Source organism: Podarcis melisellensis (assembly GCF_964234715.1).
Source record: "Podarcis melisellensis genome assembly, chromosome: 5".
NCBI lineage: Eukaryota > Metazoa > Chordata > Lepidosauria > Squamata > Lacertidae > Podarcis > Podarcis melisellensis.
In genome coordinates, this window is record NC_138537.1 from 34,046,202 (window position 1) to 34,071,002 (window position 24,801).

Genomic DNA, 24,801 nt, shown 5'->3' on the forward strand with positions numbered 1-24,801 from the left:
AATTCTCTGTGAAACAGAGTTGTTTGTCCTTTCAATGGATCCTGGTATGATGAATTTACTTTGGAATGTCAACTCTTTCTGGTCTCTTCTGCTTATTGTCATACCTGACACTGTTATGAATGATATTTTCCCCTTGGAGGTGCATTCCAGAATAGATTAATCAGGAAGTCCACAAAGCCACTGTGATGTCTTATAAAACTAGATCCTTGTGATCTGTTAAGGGAAATTTTAAAGTCAAAATTACATTGTATAAAGTTCTAGAAAACACTCATATGCTAAAAAACCTTATTTCTCTTTAAACAAATGGCTTTCTTAAATACATTCATTCTTTTAACCAGTTATTTCTGTACTGTCTCCTTTGAAGTTGCCTTTTCCATATATGCTTACTGAGAAACTCTGGTCTAGCTTAGCAAGAGTTTTTGTTTGTTTGTTGTTTCATTTTAATTTTTGTAAGTCCCCCTTTAGTCCAGGTTCTGAGGAAAAGGTGGGATATAAATTGTTTTTATTAAATTTGTATTCCAAAGGGCAGTTTACAATACAAAAATACAAAATAAAAATACAAAATTCAAAACATTATTATTATTATTATTATTATTATTATTATTATTATTATTATTATTATTTTAAGGCCATAGATTGTTTAATCAGCCCATGGCATGGTCAAAGAGGAATGATTTTGCCTGGCATGCCTGCCTGGGGAAAGAGTGTGTTCAGAAACGGGGAGCTACTGCAGAAAAGACACATTATTGTGTTCCTACTCCCCAGACATCTCATGGAGGAGGCAAACAGATAAGGTCAGATGATGATCACAGTGTCAGGGTCTGTTCATATGGGGAGATGCAGTCCTGAGCCGTTTAAGGCTTTATAGGTCAAAACCATCACTTAGAATTGGACCTTGAAACCAATTGGAGGCCAATGCTGTCAGGCCAGAATTGGCGTTACATGCTCAGACCATTTTGCTGCTGAATTCTGCACCCTCTGAAGTTTCTGAACTGTTTTCACAGGCAGCGCCACATATAGCGCATTGCAGTCATTTAATCTAGAGGTTAGCAGAGCATAGACAACAGAAGTTAGGCTATCCCTGTCCAGATAGGTGTGCAGCTGGGTCACCAGCCAAACTGTTGGAAAGCACTTTGCACCACCAAGGTGGTCTAAACCTCCTGTGATACGAATGGATCCTGAAGTACCCCTAAGCTGCATACTTGGTCCTTCAGAGGCAGTGTAACCACATCAAGGGCAGACCACCTCCCATCCATCCACTAACAGTGCCTCAATCTTACCTGCAATAAACTTCAGCTTGTTGGCTCTCACCCAGTCCACTAATAATAAACATAATAACTTTCCAGATGTATTGTTTGCCTATGGAAGGGATATTAGGTGTTCTAGGTTTGAGGTGTGCATTTACTCTTCTTCAATAGATGTCCAGTGGTTTGTGGGCAGACAGATCTTCAGGGTGTTGTGTGTGGACCACAAAATACCTTGCATATCTATTAAAACAAATGCCCCCAGGGAGTTACTTCAACTACTGGGGTAATTTTTTTTCTTGGTTTCTCCTGAAAACTGTTTCTTAAATGCCTTCTTCTGCTTGGGCCAGTACTAGTAGCTTTTAGTCTTCACCTCTGCCCACGAAGGACGTGTGTTTATCATCATAGTGACAAAGTTACATCATTGGAAGTGGTAAATAGTTCAAACAATGATGTAATTGTGTATTATTGTGAACCATCACCAAGTTCATTATGCGGCTAACAAGGAAATACTGTTACTAATGGCAAGTCCGGAAAGAATAATGAGACCCTAGGCAAAATTGGCTGAGCTGGTGAATGACGCTTGACTGTTGTGATACGTGGGGTTTGGGTGAGGCCGCTTCCAGAAACACTGTCCTACTCATTGCCGGAACAAAGAGCTCTGGTGCTGCTTTGGGCCAGCTTACAATGGAATTGGAATTTAGAAAATCATTTGTCTTTTAAATACTTAGCATTTATATTCAGCAGCTCAACATCCAACTATTCGTGCAGGTGGGTGGGTAGAAAACTTCAAGCACCACCAGCCCCTTTGCAGCTTCCATTTGGTGTGGATAATGTTTACAGACAGCTACTGGTGGCATGGGTCTCTTTCCATGATAACAGCACTTCTTCCTTGGCTGGATGCCATTTCTTCAGTTTGAGCCCATGTGATTGTTCTCACCCATATTGTTTGAGACTCATGGCTGTTACCTCAGCTGCACGGGAGCTGCTCACAGTAAAATGGCTCCCATATACTCAGAGTAGCATTGAAAGTGAAGGTAGCCAACACACTGCCTCCAGGTGTTGTTGAACTACTGCATGGGTAGGCAAATTAAGGTCCAGGGGCCGGATCCAGCCCAATCACCTTCTCAATCCGGCCCGCAGACTGTCCGGGAATTAGCGTGTTTTTACATGAGTAGAATGTGTGCTTTTATTTAAAATGCATCTCTGGGTTATTTGTGGGGCATAAGAATTCATATTTCCCCCAAAAATATAGTCAAGCCCCCCACAAGGTCTGAGGGAAAATAGACTGGCCCCCTGCTGTAAAAGCTTTCATCATCCCTCACCATTGGCCATGTTGGCTGATGCTAATGGGAATTGTAGTTCAACAACATCTGGAAGACAGTATGTTGGTTACCCCTGGTTTAAACCACCTTGAACTAGCAAAGAAACCCTGTCAACAACATGATCTTCCTAGATAAATGTTTTAGGCATTGCTTGTGGCCTTTTTTCCTGCTGCTTGTAGTAATATCTACTAACTACAAGCAAATGAATAAACTGTTCTAAGGAAATTGATATAAAGAAAGGAGTAGTCATGAACACAAGTGTAACTCATCTTGAGGTACATGAAACAAGATACTGTTCCATTTTCAAATGCCTAATAGTCAATTCAGAACATGAAGTTTACCTGCTAAGAGTGTGTCACAGATTAAGTCAAATTTCACATGGGATGGAAACTTCAGGTATGGTAGTTTGGTTTCATTCTTAAAGTACACAAATCATGACTGGATAAGGGGGATTCCTCGCAGCAACCAGTGATATGTATAACTGTGATAAATTTTATTCTAGGACTAAATAATACCATAACTCCTAAACTTCTGTCATTGGTTAAACTGTGCTCTGTGCTTTATATATTAAAATTGGCATCGCAATAGCAAATGTTTTGGGAATTCTTGGGCAATAATAAGTGCAAGTCTTGGACAATTCAGTTTGCAGCTTTAAAGGCATGAAGTTATGGTCTCTTCATGTTATCCCTTTTTATATTCACCACTGATTCTATATGCTGTATGGCTTGTCTTTTTTGCAGGGCAAAAAGGATGTGGCTCAGATATTCAACAACATTCTGAGGAGGCAAATTGGTACAAGAACCCCCACAGTCGAATACATCTGCACTCAGCAAAATATACTGTTCATGCTGTTAAAAGGGTGCGTATAGTATGTTGTATAAACAAACATAAACTGCTGTACTTCCAGCTTAAGACTAGGTCACCCCCCCCCTTTCTCCTGCTCTCTTCAGTCAGGTACGCTATCGGTGATTGGAAGTCGAACTGAGCAGTGAAAAACAGATGGCTGAAGTTGCTTGCTTGGTCATAGGTCTTTGCTAGAAAAATTCAACCAAAATTATGAAAGTGACTGCTGACTTTATGTGGAAGAGACCTTAAAGGGCAATGGAGACACTTTTTGAAGCTCGCACGTTCATAAAGGATATGAATTCCATGTTTGGTTTCTCTTTGAATGAACTGAATCATTACTCTTCCAAGGGAGTAACTAATACTTAAAACACATTGGGCAGCAAATCACCTCCTATGTTCCTTTGAGGTCCTCTTCCCTTTTGTTCTTGCATTTGGTGCCTTCCCTTCTTTCCTAAGTTGTATTTGACCTGGTTCACACTTAATGCTAAACCATACCATGGTTTATCACAAATGTGTAGGCTACTGAAAAGGAGATTGCAGCCATTTTTCTACTCTTCTGGTCCCCGCTGCTGTGACTTAAGGCATGGTTTGGCTTAGCATACAGGTGACTAACCTTTTAAAAGGACATACTTTGGCATCACAACAAGGAACCTACAGGAGTTTTCAGTCATTATATTTTTAAATAGCAAGGCCACAGGAGGAATGATGCAGTCACAATCTCCCTAACATGCCTTCATACTAAGCCATAGTTTGCCTTAGTGCTGTGCGATAACTGAGCCTTTTTGCTTAGAAATGTTTACCTTAAAGTTTCCCTATAGGATCGCAGTTTGGCAGCGGTTTTGCACATAGAATTTTCTGACTCGGCAAACTGGGCCAAGACGTTTGACCCTGTGCCTTTTGTTCACAGAGCAGAACTTCAACCTGAAGTCATGCGCCACAATTCGCCCTGTGGCTTGTGATACACAATCCATATCCTTGTAGTTATGATACACCGTTGGCTCAGGCTTGCCCAGACAAAGGCTAATTCATTATGTGCACTCCCTGCCATATTGCTGTTTCCGCTTCTTATATTAATTGCATTGTTTCATTGAAGCATCATGCTTGGTTTTTTTAACATTCTAACAATGAAACAAATGTGACACTTTACACCAAATTAATGCATAATGTAAGTGTTGGTGGTGTTTGAAACAGAGGGGTATTTGAGATTGTTTTCTTCCGTACTTAAGGAAATGACATCTCTTCCTTTTTTAAAAAAAGAAACAAACCCTATGAAAACGGTTAATTGAGAGCTTGCCAACCTTAAAACACTTTGGAAGCCTTTCACACAACAGAACCCAGTTATTTTTCTTTGCTATTTTTTCTCCTGATGATGATGATCTCAGTTGCATTTAGCCAAATGTTTACGGTAGCTTCTGTTTTCCTTTCTTACACCAGCTAGTTCTTGGGGGGGAAAGCAGTATAGCATATTTTTGCGGTGCTTAGTTTTGCATGCATAAATAGCTTGATGTTCTCAGAACGAGATGCTGTGTTCCTTAACTAGGAAGATAGATAATCTTAAAATATTAGGGAGGCCACATTCATCCCACATTTCCAGACCAATCCACTCTGTGCATCACCGAATGCAGCAGGAAATCCCAAACAAGCAATGTGTTCTGAACACATTAAACTATACTTACTTATTCCAATCTTGCCAATCCAAGTGTAGGTAACAGTGCATTAATCGCCACTAAATGTTAAGATCACTTTAATAGCTAAGGTGCAGTCTAGGTAAGTTAAAGTTCAAACTATTGAGAGCTTTTTCAGTCAAACCAACACAAATGTGGTAAGAAGCCTTTGCAGATACTAGAGTATCAGTGTAAATGCTCCTGACATTCCATCTCCATGAGGAAGCTTTGAAACCCATTTCTACTTTATTTGGAGGTTCCAAAAATTAAATTCAGCTTTGTGTTCAGTGCATTTTAAAGGTGCATTTTAAAGGTGTGAATGAGGGTCATTAAGTCTGAAAGACTAAAGGGACACAGCTTTCTAATCATATGAAGTTTGTAATAAGTATTCCTGACCTCTGTTGCAACCTAAGCCTTTGTAGATTAGCATCATTTGAGGTTATGAACCTGACTGTCATAGAGAGGGGAAAGTAGTTGTTCCAGAGCCAAATTATCTGAAGAATCAATCTTCTCTCATACCAATGGGCATATATGTTATGATTGTCTGCAGAGGCCTTGCTCCAAATGCCTCTAGCATCAGAAGGTAAACAAGGAGTGACAGAGGCCTTCTTTGGAATGCAGACGTATCCTTTTGAACTGCCTCCCAGACTAGATTCACACAGCACCCTTTCTTGGCTATTTTATAATTTGCTGTTGTTGCTGCTGCCGCCACCGCAACATAGTATCTTTAAAAAATATTTGCCAATATAATCTACAAACATAGATGGTGAGGAGGTTCAATATTTGTATTAGTGAATGTTGCTACATCAATCCCTTCAAAGGTATTAGAGTGTAAGCCATTGAAAGAGCAAAATTCTAATCTAGAATCTAGAATTTGCTATTTCCATAGACCAGGATCTAACTCGCATCACTGTGTGCAAGTGGAAAGCCAACCTGTGCATGCAAAAGGAGGAAGGAGATTGGCAGTGTTCAGTTGCTATTGTATCTCTTCACATTGCTCTAGGGGATCTCCACACCTTTTGGATGTATCCTGGCGATCATATATTAAATGACAATTCAGCTATTTGTGGTAGATCTTCCTGACAGGCAATTTGAAAAAAATTGAACTGGTGCACAATATTGAATATAAAATTAATAGGACATTGATCAGTGTAGTTGTAGATAGGTGAACTGTGAAAGTGTTTTGAAAGTGCAGGTGTCTATTCCTAGATCAGAGAACATCAGTGCCACCCTAGTGAGAGTGTTGCCATTGAAGAGTGGCACAGAAAATGTTAAAATAGTTTCACTGAAATTGTAGAATTTATTTTACTAATAAATATTATATACAGTAGTTGCTGAAACTTTAAGGAGGTAAAACTTTAAGGAGGTAAAAAGTTTGCTGTGATCATATTTCTCTTTCTGAGTTAATTACGTTGATGTCTCACTTTGTAGTTACGAATCCCCAGAAATTGCTCTGAATTGTGGAATCATGTTAAGAGAGTGCATCAGACATGAACCACTGGCAAAAATAATCTTGTGGTCAGAGCAGTTTTACGACTTCTTCAGATATGTGGAAATGTCAACATTTGACATCGCTTCAGATGCTTTTGCAACTTTCAAGGTAACACATTCTGAATTTTGACAGCTACTTCATATGTATCTATCTATCTATCCAGCTCACACCTTCCCCATGAAATTTCAGAAAAACATACAACAGATAACAAATATAAAATCTCATTACAACAATCTAATATCAGCAGCTAGCAGCCATAGAACAGCATTAACGAAATCACAACAATATCAGTAGTAAAAATACCCTTTAATTTTTTAAAACTGCTGTAGGAACAGGCGAGCCTTGCATAACTTCCTGAAGGCAAATATAAACTGTTGCATACTTCACATTAATTGTGTGACTTCAAAATATCTGCAGAGGTGGTAGGTTGTATCCACCTGCTACTTAAAGTAGACCCATCAAAATTAATGGACCGTAGTCATGTCAAACCTAGCTGGCTATGTAGCATACAGACAAAATTCCTTCCATTATTTGAACTATAATTGGCAGTAGTAACCCATATACAGTCATACCTCGGGTTGTGAATGTGATCCATGCAGGAGGCATGTTTGCAACCCGCTGCGTCTGTGCACGCGGGCGATGCCATTTTGTGCTTCTGCACATACACGAGCACCAAAACCCGGAAGTAACCCGTTACAGTACTTCAGGGTTCGGTGCGGTCCGCAGCCCAAAAACACAACTTGCAGCGTTCATACCCCGAGATATCACTGTAAATAATTGAAGAAGATTACATAGTATGGTTATGATAAAGTAATTAGCACCAAACAGAAAGGAAAAGGTGAATATTTTCAAGACTACAGGATTTTTAAGGAAAGCATTTTCCCAGAGCCCAAAACACTACATCTGACCAGAAACAAAATGGCAGAACATTGGGTACAAAAGCAAGCCAAAGTGAATTAATTGTTCCACATTGAATTAAAGTGTGAGGGGCTCTGCCATTGAAAGAGAGAGAATTGTAATCAGTGGTAAAGGTAAAGGGACCCCTGACCATTAGGTCCAGTCGTGACCGACTCTGGGGTTGCGGCGCTCATCTCGCTTTATTGGCCGAGGGAGCCGGCGTTTGTCCGCAGATAGCTTCCGGGTCATGTGGCCAGCATTACTAAGCCGCTTCTGGTGAACCAGAGCAGCACACAGAAACGCCGTTTACCTTCCCGCTGGAGTGGTACCTATTTATCTACTTGCACTTTGTGCTTTTGAACTGCTAGGAGGGCAGGAGCTGGGACCGAGCAACAGGAGCTCACCCCGTCGCAGGGATTCAAACTGCTGATCTTCTGATCGGCAAGTCCTAGGCTCTGTGATTTAACCCACAGCGCCACCTGCGTCCCAATGTTAGTCCTACTCAAAATAGATCCATTTAAATTGACATGACTAAGGTCCATCTTGGCTGCCATTTAGAAGAGGAATTGCCCAAAAAGAGTGAAATACTGTATTGTCATTTCTAAAAGTGTGGCTTAAAAAAACCAGAGAAGCATGTGAAAAAGGCTGCATATAACAACCAGGGGGAAAGGGGAATACAGTGGTGCCTCGCAAGACGAAATTAATCCGTTCCGTGAGGCTCTTCGTATAGCGGTTTTTTCGTCTTGCGAAGCAAGCCCATTGACAGCTTAGCGGATTAGCGCTACAGCTGTCAAGCGGCTTCCAGCGATCAGCTGTTAAGCGGCTTATCAGCGGAACAGCTGATAAGCGGCTTAGCGGCTTAAGAAAAGGGCGAAAAAGCCAGGGAAAAACCGCGGGGGGGTGCAAGATTTTTTTCGTCTTGCGAAGCAACCCCGTAGGGGAATTCGTTTTACGAAGCGCCTCCAAAACGGAAAACCCTTTCGTCTAGCAGGTTTTTCGTCTTGCGAGGCGTTCATCTTGCGGGGCACCACTGTACAGTGAAGAACTGTTGCACCCTGAACTATAGGGTAGGAATGGAAATGCCATTTAAATAACCGTGTAATCTCTTGTTTTCAGGACTTACTAACAAGGCACAAGTTGCTCAGTGCAGAGTTCTTGGAACAGCATTATGATAGGGTATGTACTTTTATTTCATATTTTTTTTAAATTATGTTGTTATTTAATAATGCTAATTATATCCTAATAGAAATTTCAAGCTGTCCCTTCACAATGTTGCCCAACTGCTATCTGTTCAGTTTTTATTATTCTTATTTCCATATCAATGCAAGTTCAATGTTTGACAGCAAACTCTTGCAACTGCACAGTTCTAAAAGCGCTGGGAATGAAATTGTATATTAAGAAGCCTGTTTCCTTGGTGTGCCAGAATAATCACAAGGGCATGTGTGACAACCGTGCTCCATCTGCTGGTCACATCTGATAATGAAAATGTAAATCTGCTTGTGTTCCCTGTCATGTTGTTGCCTAAAGAATTGCCTGAAAATTTCCTTCAGCCTTTCCACTTGATCATACAGAAATTGGAGCAAAATACTTAAAATGTTTAAATCTTTACATTATTTCTGTGTTTTATATTAGTGTTTCCAGTTCATTGAAATCATTTGGAATCAGAGTGCTTGTGATAGTTAGATTTTTCTTTCTTTCTCCATTCAGTTCTTCAGTGAATACGAGAAGTTACTCCATTCAGAAAACTACGTGACAAAACGACAGTCGCTTAAGGTAGAGAGACCTTACTGACTTTAATTATTTTGACATTAGAAAATATTATGAAGAACTTAATTTCAGCAGGTAGGACCAAGCTAGCTTTTCATTATACGTTGTCTCCTGATCAGTTAAGAAAGTTTTGAAGCATGAGGCTTTATACTTTAGGAAACCAATATTCTAACATTTAATGGTTAGTACAGGTTCTATAACTGCAAGACTTCAAGCATATTTTTGCAAATGTTGAGTAAAAGCCTGGAAAGTTTTTGTTTCCTAAGGTGCCTCATCAATATATTAATATACACATGGACACATACACAACCTTTCCCCCCCAAAGCTTGATTCATATCAACAGTTTCACTATAAAAACAAACAGCATGATCTAACATTCTGCACTCATTCTGAAGTTCAAAGTTTCTATGCAGAAATTTCTATGTACACTGGATGACCCCAAGGATCAAGTCTTTATGCCCCTCATAGAGTTCATGCTTTGCCATAATAACCAATGCTGAACTTGACTAGCCCATTGAGGTCCTCAAAATCTTAAAGATGGCTGTAGTGTGTTTTCTCCTTATGTTGTAAGTCAGAAGACTTGTCAGGATTTTGTTGGCTACACTCCCCATACAGTATCCTTTAAACTCTGGTTTAATTTGGCACAAGATTGCTTGCACATATTCTCCTGTGTTACCTGCAACATACAACAAATAACAATGGATTGCACCCAGTTTTTCCTGAAGTTGTCCAAATTATGCAGACTCAGTAATACTAGTTTAGGTAGCACTAGGATAGAGTTGTAATAGAATATAATACCATAAATTCTGGCTCTTGAAAAAAAATCATTGTGGCTAAAGAACAAAAAAAGGTTGATTGAGTTTTATAGCCCTAATGGAAAACTTCACCACTTCCCTCCCCCCCTCTTGTTTTTTAGCTGCTTGGTGAACTACTGTTGGATAGGCACAACTTCACAATTATGACAAAATACATCAGTAAACCTGAAAATCTCAAACTTATGATGAACCTTCTAAGAGACAAGAGTCGCAACATTCAGTTTGAAGCCTTTCATGTCTTTAAGGTAGAAACAGCTTTTAAATGTTGTTGGTAATGGTATTCAACACTTCCTGTAAACAGAAGGTATCTAATCTTACATTGATCTAATACTACACCAGAGTGGCTTGACGTAACTGAATGAGAAGTATTGGATAAGTATTGGAAAGGGTGGGTGGGATATGTTGTACAAAGCAAATTCTGTTTCAAAGTCAAATTTATTTTTTAACTGAATCCTTCTCTGAGACTGGCTTATCATTTTTCCTAAAACATTCAAATAAATATATCACATGCAGCTATTTTGAAAGCAAACAGATCCCCTACATTTTTCTGAAAAGAAGCCCCTTAATATTGCATGTAATATTTGTTTTTAATATCCTGTGACAAACAAATGTTTCTGCATGAATTATTTCATTAATTGCACTAATGAGTATTTTTCAACACAAACCTTTGTAAGCAGTTTTGCTTGGTGCTACTTGGATTGCGAATATGCATATTCAAATGCACTAAATCATTTTGAAAATAGTATCTAGGAACATTTGTTCCATTAATAGGTTAAACTAATGAATTCCAGGAGGGAATAATCCATTCTGTTGTTTTAAGTGATGCTTGGTCCTTGTCACTAATAATTGCACAAACATTGCCTGTGGGCTTTTAGCACCTTGTAGACTTGGCTCATAAATGTAAATATTCCTCTGAGAGTTAATATTTTTTGATATATTAACTGAACTTTTCCTATACTGACCATCTTCTTTCATTGCAGGTGTTCGTAGCCAACCCTAACAAGACGCAGCCTATATTAGATATCCTCCTAAAGAACCAGACCAAACTTATTGAGTTCCTCAGCAAGTTTCAGAACGACAGGACCGAGGATGAACAATTTAACGATGAGAAGACCTATTTAGTTAAACAGATCAGGGATTTGAAAAGACCAGCACAGCAAGAAGCTTAATCTCCTATAAACCCCTAAAATATTAAATCCAAATTCAGCATTTGCTGTTAGATATTCAGCATCAGGCACTCTTATCAATTCATGAGGAACATTACTGCTAATCTGCTGTTCAGTGAACAGTGTTTGTTTTTCTCTCTTTTTTTTTTAGTCCAAGTTGACAAACCTAGCTGCTGCTTTCTTGCACAATGTGGACTTTCTTGGTATTTGTGTCTGAATTCAAGCACACTGCTTGTTTTTAGAAGTTTGGGGGGCGGGGGGAGATTGTTGGTTCATGAAAGCAAACATATAGAAGATAGTTTGGGATAGGAAAAGAAGGTATTAGAGTAGTTTAAGTGACGGGGTGCATGCTTGCAAATCTGATTCAATCCGTACGTTTGCACTTAACCTTGTATGAGATGCGAGCACAATGTTATCTGTGCATACTTGGCACCATAGTATAAGATTGTATGCCTTGATTTTAAAAAAAAATGTGCAGTGCTTTATGTGTAATCAAAGGGGAAATGTGAGCTTACTGGGATGAACAGTTGTCTTGCAAATAAAACTGATACTGAAACATAGCAACTTCTAAAGAGTGAAATCTCAGAGTTCATAAGGAAAATGTATATATGCCTTTCACTGCTTTGTAGGTTTTTTTTTTTTTTTTTTTTGGAGAGAGAGAGTGTGTGTGATTTTGTTGAAAATTGAGTTGTAGACTTGGAAATACATTCTAAGGTTTTTTGTTAATTTTACTTTGAAGGTATTTCAGACAGTAGAGCTTAGCAGTGACACTTTGCATTTCATTTCAACAATGCTTGTTGGTTTCTTTTGTATATAACTCCTAGGCTGCTCATTTCTTTAAAAAGGATTTAATTTGTACAGCAGAGGAATGTTAATGTATTAGTCTGTATCTTTTACCTGATACTGAGTTTTGCAAAATGAAAGCTCATCTGTAATGAATACTTAGGATCACATAGAAATGCTCATTTCACATTTCTTAAACACAGCAGCATTAAAAAGAAGAAAATCCATTTTCTCTGTATTCACTGGTTTAATGGGGTGCCATCAGTTAGGGTAGACTAAAATATAGTTCTGGAACCCACTAACCTATATCCTTCAATGTTGGCCTTATCCATCTATATTAGTGCTGTGTTCAGCCAATTGCAAAATTATAAAGATTATGCTAAATTAATATCAATTTGTTTTTCCTTGTGGGTACATAGAGAATCTCTATTCCTTTCATATCGTTAACATTCGGTATGGTAGTTGTGATGGTAAATAACTAAATAATTCCCCTTTACTTCAAAAACCATAATTTCATAACTGTCCTAGTGTCAATATCTTGTTTGTTAATGCTGCAAACTATCAGTATTTATTTTTTAAGAAAGACTGATGTTGCACCACTTTTTGTTACTGTGATCATAACAAAAAAAAATCTGCTAAATATATCTCAACTATGTTATCAAAATACTATCTATTCATCTTAATAGTAGTACTGAGATCACAACCAGCCAGCCAACTTTATGGATTAGGAGTATGGAAGTTCAAATTCTGCATGATTGAACCTGAATGAGAATGCTCTAAAATTATTTATTGCTTTCTAGCTTCTTTCTGGTTAAATTATTTCACAAATGATTAAACTAATCTCCTGATTGACACCTTAGCTAATTTTTACAGCTTTCATGAAGGAAGTAGGAAAGTAAATCCAGCAAATAGGATTCTAGTAATATTGGCCATCTCAGCATTGTCATGCTTCCTTTAGTGGTCATAACCTGTCCTTTGCAAAGTGATTCATAATGTCTACTGAAAGAAGAAAAAGTAATCATTAAGCCTTTATTAAATCATTTATATAGACAGGCAAAACTGGCCACGAGATGATATTATAGTTCAGTACTCTGTCCTTTTTTATATTTTGGTTAATCGTAGTTAAGAAAAGGAAAATATTACTTGGCAAGTTATTCTCCATTATGCATAAGGCTTCCACTTTAGGGGGGAAATGTAGAAATGCTAAAAAGTTATGTATGTGTATATATAAAGAAGTTCAAAGATGGATTTGGATATTGGTTTTGCTTCTCTACTATTTGGCATGGGAGAAAGTGGCTCTAACTTTTTTCAAACATTAATCCTTGGAGTGTTGGCATTCAAAAAAAAGTTGTATTTAAGACCATTTGATGTGCTATTCATATTAAAAAAAACTATTGTACTGGAAGTGGTTTCTTATCTGTGTGAAGGCTTAAAGATATTACTAAAAGTTATTTAATGTGAGAAGTGTTTTTAAACAAAAAAGATGTATACAATTGTAATTCTACTTCCACAAAAGCATTTCATTTCTTCAGATGAATGCATTTCTTAGAAGATCTGGCTGGCCCCATAATTTAAATAGAAATAAAATTTTGAAGAAACACAATTGTGTGTTTTATAATATTTATAGAGGGGGGAAGAACCCACCTGAATTGGATTATTTCTTTTAAGAGGTATTCTGCACTTCTTGTGAATGCAGTTGAAACTTTAATACAATATATATACAGTATATATAAATAGCCATCTACACTTGCAACAACATATAATACTTCTCCAACCTTTGCATGTTAGGTTTATTTCTATCTTACGCAGAATTTAAATTTTGCTAATAGAAACTCTGTTTTTCCCACATATAGGTAACATCTCCTGGACTGATCTAAATCACAAACTTAACTACCCTGTCTTTCTTCAAAGTTCCATGGAAATTTATCATTTGGTGAACATGTATATTTGGGTGAAGATGCTGAGAAGTCAGTTAAGAGACTCAACTGCAGCTCCACGAGAGAGGGAATGACTTAAGCCCATTTTAATATGGATTTGTTCCCCAATTCCCACAAGCCACTTGGAGAGGTGGATGAGTTTGCCCACCTGTCAATCACTATGACATCTGATGCAATCATACCATGCAGGCAAAGGAAGAGCCCCGAGTATTATGAATAAGATACTATATTGCATCCTAGGTTGCCTTGGCTATTTCCAATCTAAGGGAGCTTCACACACCTAACTTTGGGGGTCCCCCCCCCTCCCCATTAATCAGAGGTTCATTTACAACCTTAAAAAAGAGCAGTAAAGAGCAGTTTTTTCCAGTCTCTTTATGTATATCATATTAAAACTAGCTATGGTCTTCCTCTTCCTTGTTATACACTTAAATAGTGTATCTTGAAGCCTGACTCAAAGATTGGAATGTAAAACTTAATGCACCTTTAAATAACATATTTGTTGAAGTACAGTTCTCATAATTTCTGCAAGATTCTTGACATCCCCTTGTATCTTTTACCGCTGCTCCCACCAGAATCAAGCAGACTGCCAAAATAGCAGGGTGTCCTTTGGGCTTAGCTGCAAAGCAAGATAAGTCAGGTGTTAAGTTGATCCTCACCTCTGTACAAAGGTGCAAATTATATTTAAATCTTCTTAGCGGTAAACCAAATTGGGCTACTCTAGGAGGGAACATTTAAATTGCTTTAAATTAGGATCTTTCTGAGGGTTCTTAACTTCTTAACCTAGGAGTGGGTAGGGGGTATCATTAGAAGTCATATATGGATATCTGCTTTTCCCAGCTTTACTCCTAATCCTAACCTAAAATACCCTGTGAATCAGCAGGTGCCTTCATTTAGTGAATTATTTTAACACCTTGCCACTCCATTTTGGTAGGAATAGATCTTACTTGGGGTACTAAGTCATCATCTCTCAGTTCCCAATCTCTGCATATACAACTCCTTTTCCTGCTTCTCACCCTTTATTTATTTATATCCCGCCTTTCTTCCAGTACAGAACCCAAGGACTTTGTGGGCAATCTTAGAGGGCTGGAGCCATCATAACATGGCAGTGGTGGCCCAAGTGGACAGGGCAATGGTGGGCAGCTCTTAGCTTTAACAGTATGGTAGAACACATTCCACCCACACAAAGTCAGAGGTTTTTACACACAGACGCACCCCTACACCTTCTCCCATCTCATATCTAGGGAAGCATGAGGCATTATCACAGTTCAGTGACACAATCTGGTCAAGCCAAACCACTCAAGGGTGCAAAGAAGAACTGATGAGAAAATCCTGAGGCAAAAAAAAGTGCTGGAACCAAACTATACTTGACTATCACTGCTTGGTCTCCGCAGGCACCATCACATTTGTTTGTGGGTGTTACAGAGCCTGTAGGCACTGCACTGGTGACGTCCCCAATAGCACTTTGGTCCTGTTTCACACTAGTCATTTTCAATTACGGTACAAACAGCCTCACTATCTGTGGCATTGCACCTGCTTGGATAACAACTGAATAACCTTCGGGTACAGTTTGGCAGCAGTTCCCTTGATCATGGTGAAATTTTGCCCAGTAGCTTTGAACATGAGAATGGTTTCTTGTTTCATCCATGATTGCCTAGTTCATACTTGGCAAGCTATACAGAAACAAATTCCTGTGTCAAGTGTCCTTTGAAGGAGAATGGACAGGGTGTATAAAATTTCTCCCTTTTTAGCCACCCCTCTTGTTCGCGACATAAATTCATCATTAGTCTGCCCATCTCCTGAATCTTTGGGGTCTTGCAGCATTATTCTTTTCAAAAAGCTCAGCAATCTGGCAGGTGCTCTCAGCCATGTTTGAGTCTTATCCAACGGCCTCCTCAGACATGTTTTGTTAAAACATCCAGACAGGTTTGTTTGTTTTTTAATATAATTTTTATTGATTTTTGCACAAATTTTCCAACATAACAACTCCAAAACATCCAGACATGTATTCAGCAAAGTGCTTGACACTCATAGTGCGTTAGTGATGGAGTTAATTCTGTTTTATTACTTCTGAAATGCTCCCCCAATGCTAACACATCATTTCCATGCATCATTGCCAAACTTTTGGAGGCACGGACGGTGTTGAAAGCAGGATCGCGCACAACCAATAGCATCATGAGTGCAAATAATCATGAATGCACAATAAAAAGGAGATCTGGAGGGAGACCCAAAGCTGGCTCCTTGTCTTCCTTCAAGACCTTGTGAATTGTTACCCAATTACTGGCCCAGAGAAGAAAATGTATGTCTGACCAAAATCTGGGAAAATGGGCAACTGTGTAAAACATACAGTCTATGGCAGGCTTCCTCAACCTCGGCCCTCCAGGTGCTTTTGGCCTACAACTCCCATGATCCCTAGCTAGCAGGACCAGTGGTCAGGGATGATGGGAATTGTAGTCTCAAAACATTTGGAGGGCCGAGGTTGAGGAAGCCTGGTCTGTGGTGTTACCTGGCCTAGCTGCTGCTGCTCTACCACTAAACTGCAAATCTAGCTGCCTACCTAGCAGAGGCAATAATTTCAGTTGCTAGCACCTCCGATCCAAGGAGCCATATCTCTTACAATCCTACTGTGTACACACGCTGGAGGTGTTCGCAGTTGCTGGGTGTCTGCTGTGCAGTTGATATGTGTTTCCTTCTAAGTTCACAGCTCTAACCTTCAAATGTTTCCTCTTTGCACTTTGGTGCCAAGAAAATCGCTAGGAAATGAGGCAACAATTTTATACCTCTGTGGCGTTAGAATAAGCATGACCCTTGAGAGTTGGTTTTGGTTTTAACCCAGTGTCTCCCGAAGTACCCCCTGCTTTTTTTAAACACTGGTGGATATTAATTCAGCAGATGAATGTACATCAACTATGCTATCTATATTTGAAAATAAAATAGGGTGGGAGGTGGACAACAAAATGCTAAGCAGTATGGGTAGATGCAGAACACTTAACAGACTATGAAGGAGGACTGGTACTGTGCTTGCAGTGAACTTTGAAGTGCAGGAGCTCATCCTAACAGTCCCCATATCCACACAGCCCCCCTCAAGAGTTTAAAAGTGCAAGCCACAGTATCGACCAGCTTATTATACACACAAACCACACACCAAAGAAGGCAGAACCCACAGGGCCAGCAAGTTCAGCCTGTGATGCAATGATGATAATAATTAATAGCATAAGAAAATACAAAAGGACTTAACCGGTCACAGTCTCCTTGTGCTGATCTCACATCAACAGAGCGGCTGCATTCTTCACCACTTGCTTCTTTCCCAAATACCAATGAACAACTATCAGGAAGGGAGTGCGGCCACATTTACAATTGTTAAAACTGCCGTATCTGCAACCCTCCCTTCATAGGCGAGTATTTTGGTGCAGGCTCATGTCTCCCATATCTGGGACCCAACTCTTGAGGGCACCCCCTGGGGCATGGTGAAGCTCTCAAATGACAATACTTTGTCGCTGGAAAAATACAATTTCACTGTCCGGCAAAACCTGTGGTCGACTGGAATGCGGTGTGACAAGTGTCATGGGGCACGTATTGGTTAGCACTTATGAAATCAGTGGTGACCAGTGGTAGTCTTCCTGTATCATTTTGCGAGCAATATGCCTTAAGGTAATTTTTGAGAGCTTTCAGCTGAAGCGTTCCAGCAGAAGCAGGATGTAGCATTTAAAAGATATTGGAAATGGGGTGAGAGAAAAATGGGTGAGCATCATTGCTCTTTATTATTATGCTTACTAAGTCACTTATTAGTGTATTACACTATTTGAAATAGTGTAATATTCATTTAGGGACGCGGGTGGCACTGTGGGTTAAACCACAGAGCCTAGGACTTGCCGATCAGAAGGTCGGCGGTTCGAATCCCCGCGACCGGGTGAGCTCCCATTGCTTGGTCCCTGCTCCTGCCAACTAGCAGTTCGAAAGCACCTCAAAGTAGATACATAGGTACCGCTCCAGCGGGAAGGTAAACGGCGTTTCTGTGAGCTGCTCTGGTTCACCAGAAGCGGCTTAGTCATGCTGGCCACATGACCCAGAAGCTGTACGCCGGCTCCCTCGGCCAATAAAGCGAGATGAGCGCCGCAACCCCAGAGTCGGTCATGACGGACCTAATGGTCAGGGGTCCCTTTACCTTTACCTTATTGTTACCTCCATATTGCACATGGGAGATTGAAAGAAAATTGATTTCCTGATGCTATCCAGTGAGCTCATGGTTCAGATGGGTTTTGAATGGGGGTGGGTGGGGGGCACCGACCAATTGACTCGTTCTTTAATTGACTCGCTGGCTCCCTCGGCCAATAAAGCGAGATGAGCGTCGCAACCCCAGAGTCGGTCACAACTGGACCTAATGGTCAGGGGTCCCTTTACCTTTAATATTCATTTACATCCATCCATCCTCCCAAAGGGCTCAAGGCAATCTACAGCGTTCTCTGCTTTGCTCACCAGGGTATACTCACAGCAACCCTGTTAGGTACACTAGGCTGAAGTAGCCAACATGGTGACCTGCATATGCTGTTGAACTACAACTCCCATCAGCCCCAACCAGCATGGGCAGCAGCGGTCTGGGATAATGGAAATTGTAGTTCAACAAAATCCAGAGGTTACCATGTTGGCTGCACCTGCACTCAGCTGAGAGATAGTGATGGGCCCCAGGTCACTAAGTGAGCTTCATGGTTAGGTAAAAGGTAAAGGTAAAGGACCCCTGGACGGTTTAGTCCAGTCAAAGGCGACTATGGGGTTGCTGCGCTCATCTCGCTTTCAGGCCAAAGGAGCCGGCATTTGTCCACAGACAGCTTTCTGGGTCGTGATCAGCATGACTAAACCACTTCTGGCGCAACAGGACACCGTGACAGGAACCAGAGTGCAAGGAAACACTGTTTACCCTCCCGCCACAGTGGTACCTATTTATCTACTTGCACTGGCATGCTTTTGAACTGATAGGTTGGCAGGAGCTGGGACAGAGAAATGGGATCTCATCCCATCTCGAGGATTCGAACCACCAGCTTTCTGATCGCCAAACCCAAGAGGCTCAGTTGTTTAGACCACAGCGCCACCCACATCATGGCTGGGAGGAGGGATCTGAACCCTGCTCTCCCAGATCACACTCCAGCTCTCCAAGTACTGCATCACATTGTTGCATTATGAATCTACCATTTCCTCACCTGAATTCTTTTCAAATGTGGGTGGGGGATTGAGCCCAGCAGGCACCCCACTGTTGCAACAGAACTATTTCTCCCATGAGACACACTATTCCTTTCTCCATTGAGATGTGGGTAGGGGCAGTAATTATCACTGTTACTGTAATGCTAATAGCCATATGGGGTCAGGAAGCTTATTAGTGACAACATATCTGATGCAAATTACACCAAATTTTATAATGGATTCCGGCTGCAGTGAGGAGGCCAACGCAGGCTGACAGTAAACCATTTTTGAGGGCAAAATGGCCACAAAACAGCGCAAATTTCTCTCAAGGTCAGGAAGGAGCAAGCTCTATTAAACGTGTAAATGATGGCTGTGAAGTGAAAATGTTGGGTGGCGGGGAGTCTTCTTCGCCTTCAACAGAGGGCCAAAACAATTAATGTGTCTGCATGTTTCATGAAAGAGTCAAGCATCTTCTTTTGATGTTCTTGGATCAAGGACAGTCAGCATTGCCCGATGCTTCCCTTATTGACTGCTTCACCTAACAAAGTGACAGATTTTAATTGCATTTGCTGTTTAAAATTCAGTTATATTCATTAAAGGAAGTCTGAAGCGGAGGGAAACACACTGACCTTGACTATGAAAATCTCCTGGCTTAAGAAGCCCGCTGGGAATATGACTTACCGTTGCATCAGTACTGCAGAAAGCGGGAAGGGTCCAAATTAGAAAGTCGAATGTCTCCAGCTTCTCTTGATGTAGATTATCCGATAAATTTGAATTGATCATTTGCTTTTTAAAAAACAAAAAACAGGGCAGGTCCAAATAGAGGCTCACATGCAGCAATGCAAATACTTAGCAAGGCATTTATGGTAACTACATGTTTACAACAGAACAATTTCACACAATAACTGTCTACTTTTCATTTATAAATAAATAAATAAATATCCAAGTCCAGTGGTACATCAGGTTACATACGCTTCAGGTTACATATGCTTCAGGTTACAGACTCCGCTAACTGAGAAATATTACCTCAGGTTAAGAACTTTGCTTCAGGATGAGAACAGAAATCGCATGGCAGTGGCCCAGCGGCAGCAGAAGGCCCCATTAAAGTGGTGCTTCAGGTTAAGAACAGTTTCAGGTTAAGAATGGACCTCCAGAACGAATTAAGTACTTAACTTGAGATACCACTGTACTTAGGAGCTACTGTATGGGGTTTACTGTTGACTGAAAATATCTCAGCCTGTGGCGCAAGGGGTCAGTGTATCTGGCTGTTAACCAGAAGGTTGGTGGTTCGAGCCAAGCTGTGGGCAGGATTCCTGCATTGCAGGAGTTGAAACAGATGACCCTCAGGGTCCCTTCGAACTTTGTACAGTAGTTCTATGATTCTTCTCTTTCCAAAATATTGCTACCCACATTATTCAGTTATTACACACTTCCTTCAGTCTCCACACTGCTTCCAGGACCCGAGGATGGGGAAGTGGGAGGGAAAGTCTGGAGAGCCAGGAAGACCCAGTGGAAGCTGCAACCCTATTATCACAAGTTTTTTAAAAAATCATTCATTTCTTAAAAATTACACCCCTGTCTTGTAGAACACAGCAGGGAGGAAGATGGCAATGAAATGAGAATGAATTGGCTCTGCCCTCATTGGCTCTGGCCCCACCTACTGTTGACCTTCCTGTCTTCTGCCCCTACCAGTTTCAATGGGCGCCAGCCCTCCACTGTTCCTCATCCTTGCCTTCAAAGCCCTATGTGGCTCAGCTATCCTACTACATAGCTGCCCATAGCTCTGCCTCATCACCTGTCCAAAGATATTCTCCCCGCTTAAATTACTCCGCACTTTCTCCCTTGCTGCCCCTGATGCCTGGAAGCAAATAATAATAATAATAATAATAATAATATTTATTTATATCCCGCCCTCTCCAGCCAAAGCCGGACTCAGAGCGGCTAACAACAGTAAAATGATAAAACATTCTAAAATCATTTCATTATAAAATGAATTCCAATCAAATTAATGGCAACCATTGGGCTAGAAATTCTGTGAGGATTGCCAAAGGAGGGAGTCAGGCTGTACCCTGGCCAAAGGCCTGATGGAACAGCTCTGTCTTGAAGGCCCTACCAGAATGCCTGTGTGATGCAACCTTTCTCGCTTCAAATTCCTCTTTAAAACCCACCTATTTTGTGAAGCCTTACTGTACATGAAATAAATGCAGATTCTTCTCCTTGTTTAACCCTGCCTCCATCTCTCCCTTTCTCTGCTACGACTAGCTACGCATCGACATTGAATGCTAGATTGTCAAGGCTGCAAACAAACCAGACATTTAAAGCGCATTTGCCTCCCAAAGAATCCCGGGAACTGCAAAACAAAGTTTCCAGGATTTCTTTTTTAAATGCATGGTTTGCAGCACGTAGCGTGTCCTTGAGCCATGGGCTTTTATGGCCCTGTAAAGAGAATAACAACATTCAACATGTTGAAGATGAGTTTTCTGGGTGAACAGATGTTATTTGAAAATGAAGCACTAGTGGTTCTATTGCCCACAGCAGATAGTGGTTATGTCACCTTTGACAACTGTCGCCACAGTGTAATTTGTTGCTGGATTCCAAGAGACCTGGAACATTCCTTCTCCTCAGAAGATCTTCAAAACAGGCATAATTAAAAGGCATCATCAGTCACTTGGTGAGATTCTCTCCCCCTCAAAATGATACAAATTCCCTCATGACCATATCCATTTGTCTTTATGCTAGCAATAACCCTGCAGAGCTCTCTGGTAAAAAAAACAACAAACCTCATTCATTTCTGGTTCAGATTTTTTAATAGGCTTTATTTGGTGTGTAGAACAGACAGGTGACTCTGCATTTTGTACTCGGGTTAGGGTTGTTGTTTTTTTGCAAGAGACACTATTGCTCAAATTACTGCTTTAACAATCAGGCACTTTAGGTAACTTGAGAAGAGGTCATAGTAAGCAAAGCAGAATGCCTTCTCACCTCTTTTAATGTAGGCGCCATCCCTGCGGGGATCTCAGTGCTGCACATCTGACAAAAAAAGAAGTGGGGTAGCATTTATTCATCATTTGTTTCCTGCTACATTTGAGTGGACGAAGTGTCATTGCCTTATATTCTGCCTGTATCTCTGACACACAATTCAGCTGGATGGAACGGATGGATTGCTTTTGGGGTGGAGTGAGAATGGGCGGTATATAAAAGTCTGTAGGAGGAATCTACAGATCTACAAATCTGTAGAATTAGGCCACAAACAGCCTCTCTCTTTTTTTGGTACAAACTCCACCTGCCTAGTCACGAATTTTGACTAGCTCTGTTTGCTCAGCCATTCCTCAGTATTGTTAGGTTCTCCTATCTATTAAAGTATCTCACTGCTGTTTTCAAGCAAGTGTGTTTGCTCATCAGTTAAAACACTTTAGTGTGTAACTGTTACTTTTTCACTGTATGTGCGGCTATTTTGCATCAAAATTATTGCATTGCGAGATCATTATGAGATTAGGCAGCAACTCCAAATTCATTTCCCCTAAGCCACAAAACCTTGACGTTGCTCAGTCCCTGAAAACAGGAGCAAAACTGAAATTATTGACCATGTTGGATCCAGTATGATAGCTGCGTACAGGGCTGGATTTGGGTTTGATGAGGCCCTAAGCTACTGAAGGTAAGGGGGCCCTTTATATGTCCAGCTGTCCTTTGCCAACAACAAATTGCCGCTGTTTTTTGTGTTGAATATATGCTATATGGTAATTTATGGACCATGAGAAGAGAAGACTCCCTGGAAAAGACCCTGATGTTGGGAAAGATGAAGGGCACAAGGAGAAGGAGACGACAGAGGACGAGATGGTTGGACAGTGTTCTCGAAGCTACCAGCATGAGTTTGACCAAACTGCGGGAGGCAGTGGAAGACAGAAGGGCCTGGCGTGATCTGGTCCATGGGGTCACGAAGAGTCAGATACGACTAAATGACTAAACAACAACAACAAGAACAATTTATGGACCTAATAGGTATCTAAAGTCATTTGCGCATAACAAAATATGTATTTTATCAAAGTAATTGTTGAACTGAAATACAATTAAGAAGAAGTATATTGGGGTGGGGGGAGAGTGGGGCCCTAAGCTATAGCTTGTTTAGCTTATACATAAATCCGCCACTGGCCATTAAGCATACAGCCATTTGGGATTTTTAAAAAAGAGTTTGGACTCAGCACATCCAATACAAAACCACTTCTGTTAAAAAGGTTTCAAGAGTTAAGCATCCAGCCTCCAACCCGATTCTTGTGGGCAGGAGAAACATAATGCTTGTCAATAGAGGCAAGGCAATAATGAAAAGGCTTCTTCATCATTATTTTTTGCTATTTATAGCACCATCAATATGCTTGGTGCTTTGCAGTTGGACAACAAAAAATGAGACTAACAAAGGAAGAATATCTGTTCAGTAAAGATGGGGGAGAAGTTTGGTTTCAATGTTAATGAGAACTTAACTAATCCATACTTTCCAAAACAATATGTGATCCAAAATACAGCTATCCTTCAAAATTTGCACCTCTCAGAATTTTCTGATGCAGTTTTTCAAGCAAATAATTTGCAGGAAAATGTGTATGTTACGGGAAAGTGTGCTTTAAAAAGCATGTATTAGTGAGCACAACATATAAAATGCATTATATTGGGGAAAATTGTTTGCAAAAATGCATATATTAGGAGAAATTAGGACTAAATGCTGGCAAATTTTCATAAGGATTATTTCTTTAAAATAAACTAACATTGCAGATTGAGGCAGAAGTGTGAACGGATCTTGAGACGGAAAAAATGAGAAACTGAAATTCATCCCTCTCTAGTTACATCAGGGGATGGAGATTAGAAGACCTTCCCTCGCACATTAAGAGCACATGCAGGAGCACACAGATGTTGTAAAGGTGTGGTGGTCTGTGCTGGAACAATTCCATTGAAGGAGCTAAGAGTGGTTACCCAGACCTCACTGCTGGTTGCGAAGGGGCCCCCATGGCAGTTCAAACTTCAGGGGCCTCCAAACATAGGTCTGCCAGCCACTGATCTGAACTCCTCTGGACTGAGCATACAGAAATTTGGCAAATTCCCCTTTGGTGTGGCAGATTTTAATACGGCTGCCAGAATGTTCAAATTAGGATTCGGATGTGCTCGAACCATATTTTCCCCATTATCCCACTTCCTTTAGGACACTGGTGCTGACATTACTGATGCCCTTAGTTATGCAAAGAGATCCAAGGCTTTAAGCCTTATTATATATGTTTTGTAAGCTGCACAGAGTGTCTGGGAAAACCTAGCTAGATGGGCAGAGTATAAATAATAAAATTATTATTATTATTATTAAGCTGAGAACATCTGAGGTTGAGTGATTACGTCGGTTGAGTGCAAAAGGCAAAAGCAGATCTGTCAAGTCTGGAAGCAAACATTGCCTTTTCTTAAGAAATTTCAATTGGCCTATACTGTATTCATAGTTTCAAGGTTTGTGGTTCAGTCTTGACACAAAGGCTCCATCACCTAGGCAATGAAACTGGCTGCCATAGAAACCTCAAGGCTGGATTACTCATCAGTGCTTTTTCAGAAAGCAGATGGCTGCCGTTTCGCAGGAGGTATTTAAAATAGCTGTTATCTTATGGCAGGATGAAATCAACTTCATATGCGTTAAGTCTGTTCATTTAGATGTGGCCCATCCTTTCCTGTGG

The 24,801-nt window shown here is 40.4% G+C and overlaps 1 protein-coding gene across 3 annotated transcripts in view; it reads left to right on the top strand.

Annotated features, from left to right (window-relative positions):
- The window catches only part of CAB39 (calcium binding protein 39), a 49,002-nt gene extending 35,598 nt beyond the window's left edge, over nucleotides 1-13,404 (top strand). For all 3 annotated transcript variants that reach the window (XM_081910540.1, XM_081910542.1, XM_081910541.1), the window contains exons 4-9: nucleotides 3,310-3,428; nucleotides 6,511-6,679; nucleotides 8,585-8,644; nucleotides 9,176-9,241; nucleotides 10,152-10,295; nucleotides 11,031-13,404. In XM_081910540.1, the coding sequence (XP_081766666.1) occupies nucleotides 3,310-3,428; nucleotides 6,511-6,679; nucleotides 8,585-8,644; nucleotides 9,176-9,241; nucleotides 10,152-10,295; nucleotides 11,031-11,219 (747 nt within the window). In that variant the 3' untranslated portion in view covers nucleotides 11,220-13,404. The remainder of the gene's footprint in view (nucleotides 1-3,309; nucleotides 3,429-6,510; nucleotides 6,680-8,584; nucleotides 8,645-9,175; nucleotides 9,242-10,151; nucleotides 10,296-11,030) is intronic.
- The last annotated feature ends 11,397 nt before the right edge of the window (nucleotides 13,405-24,801 follow it).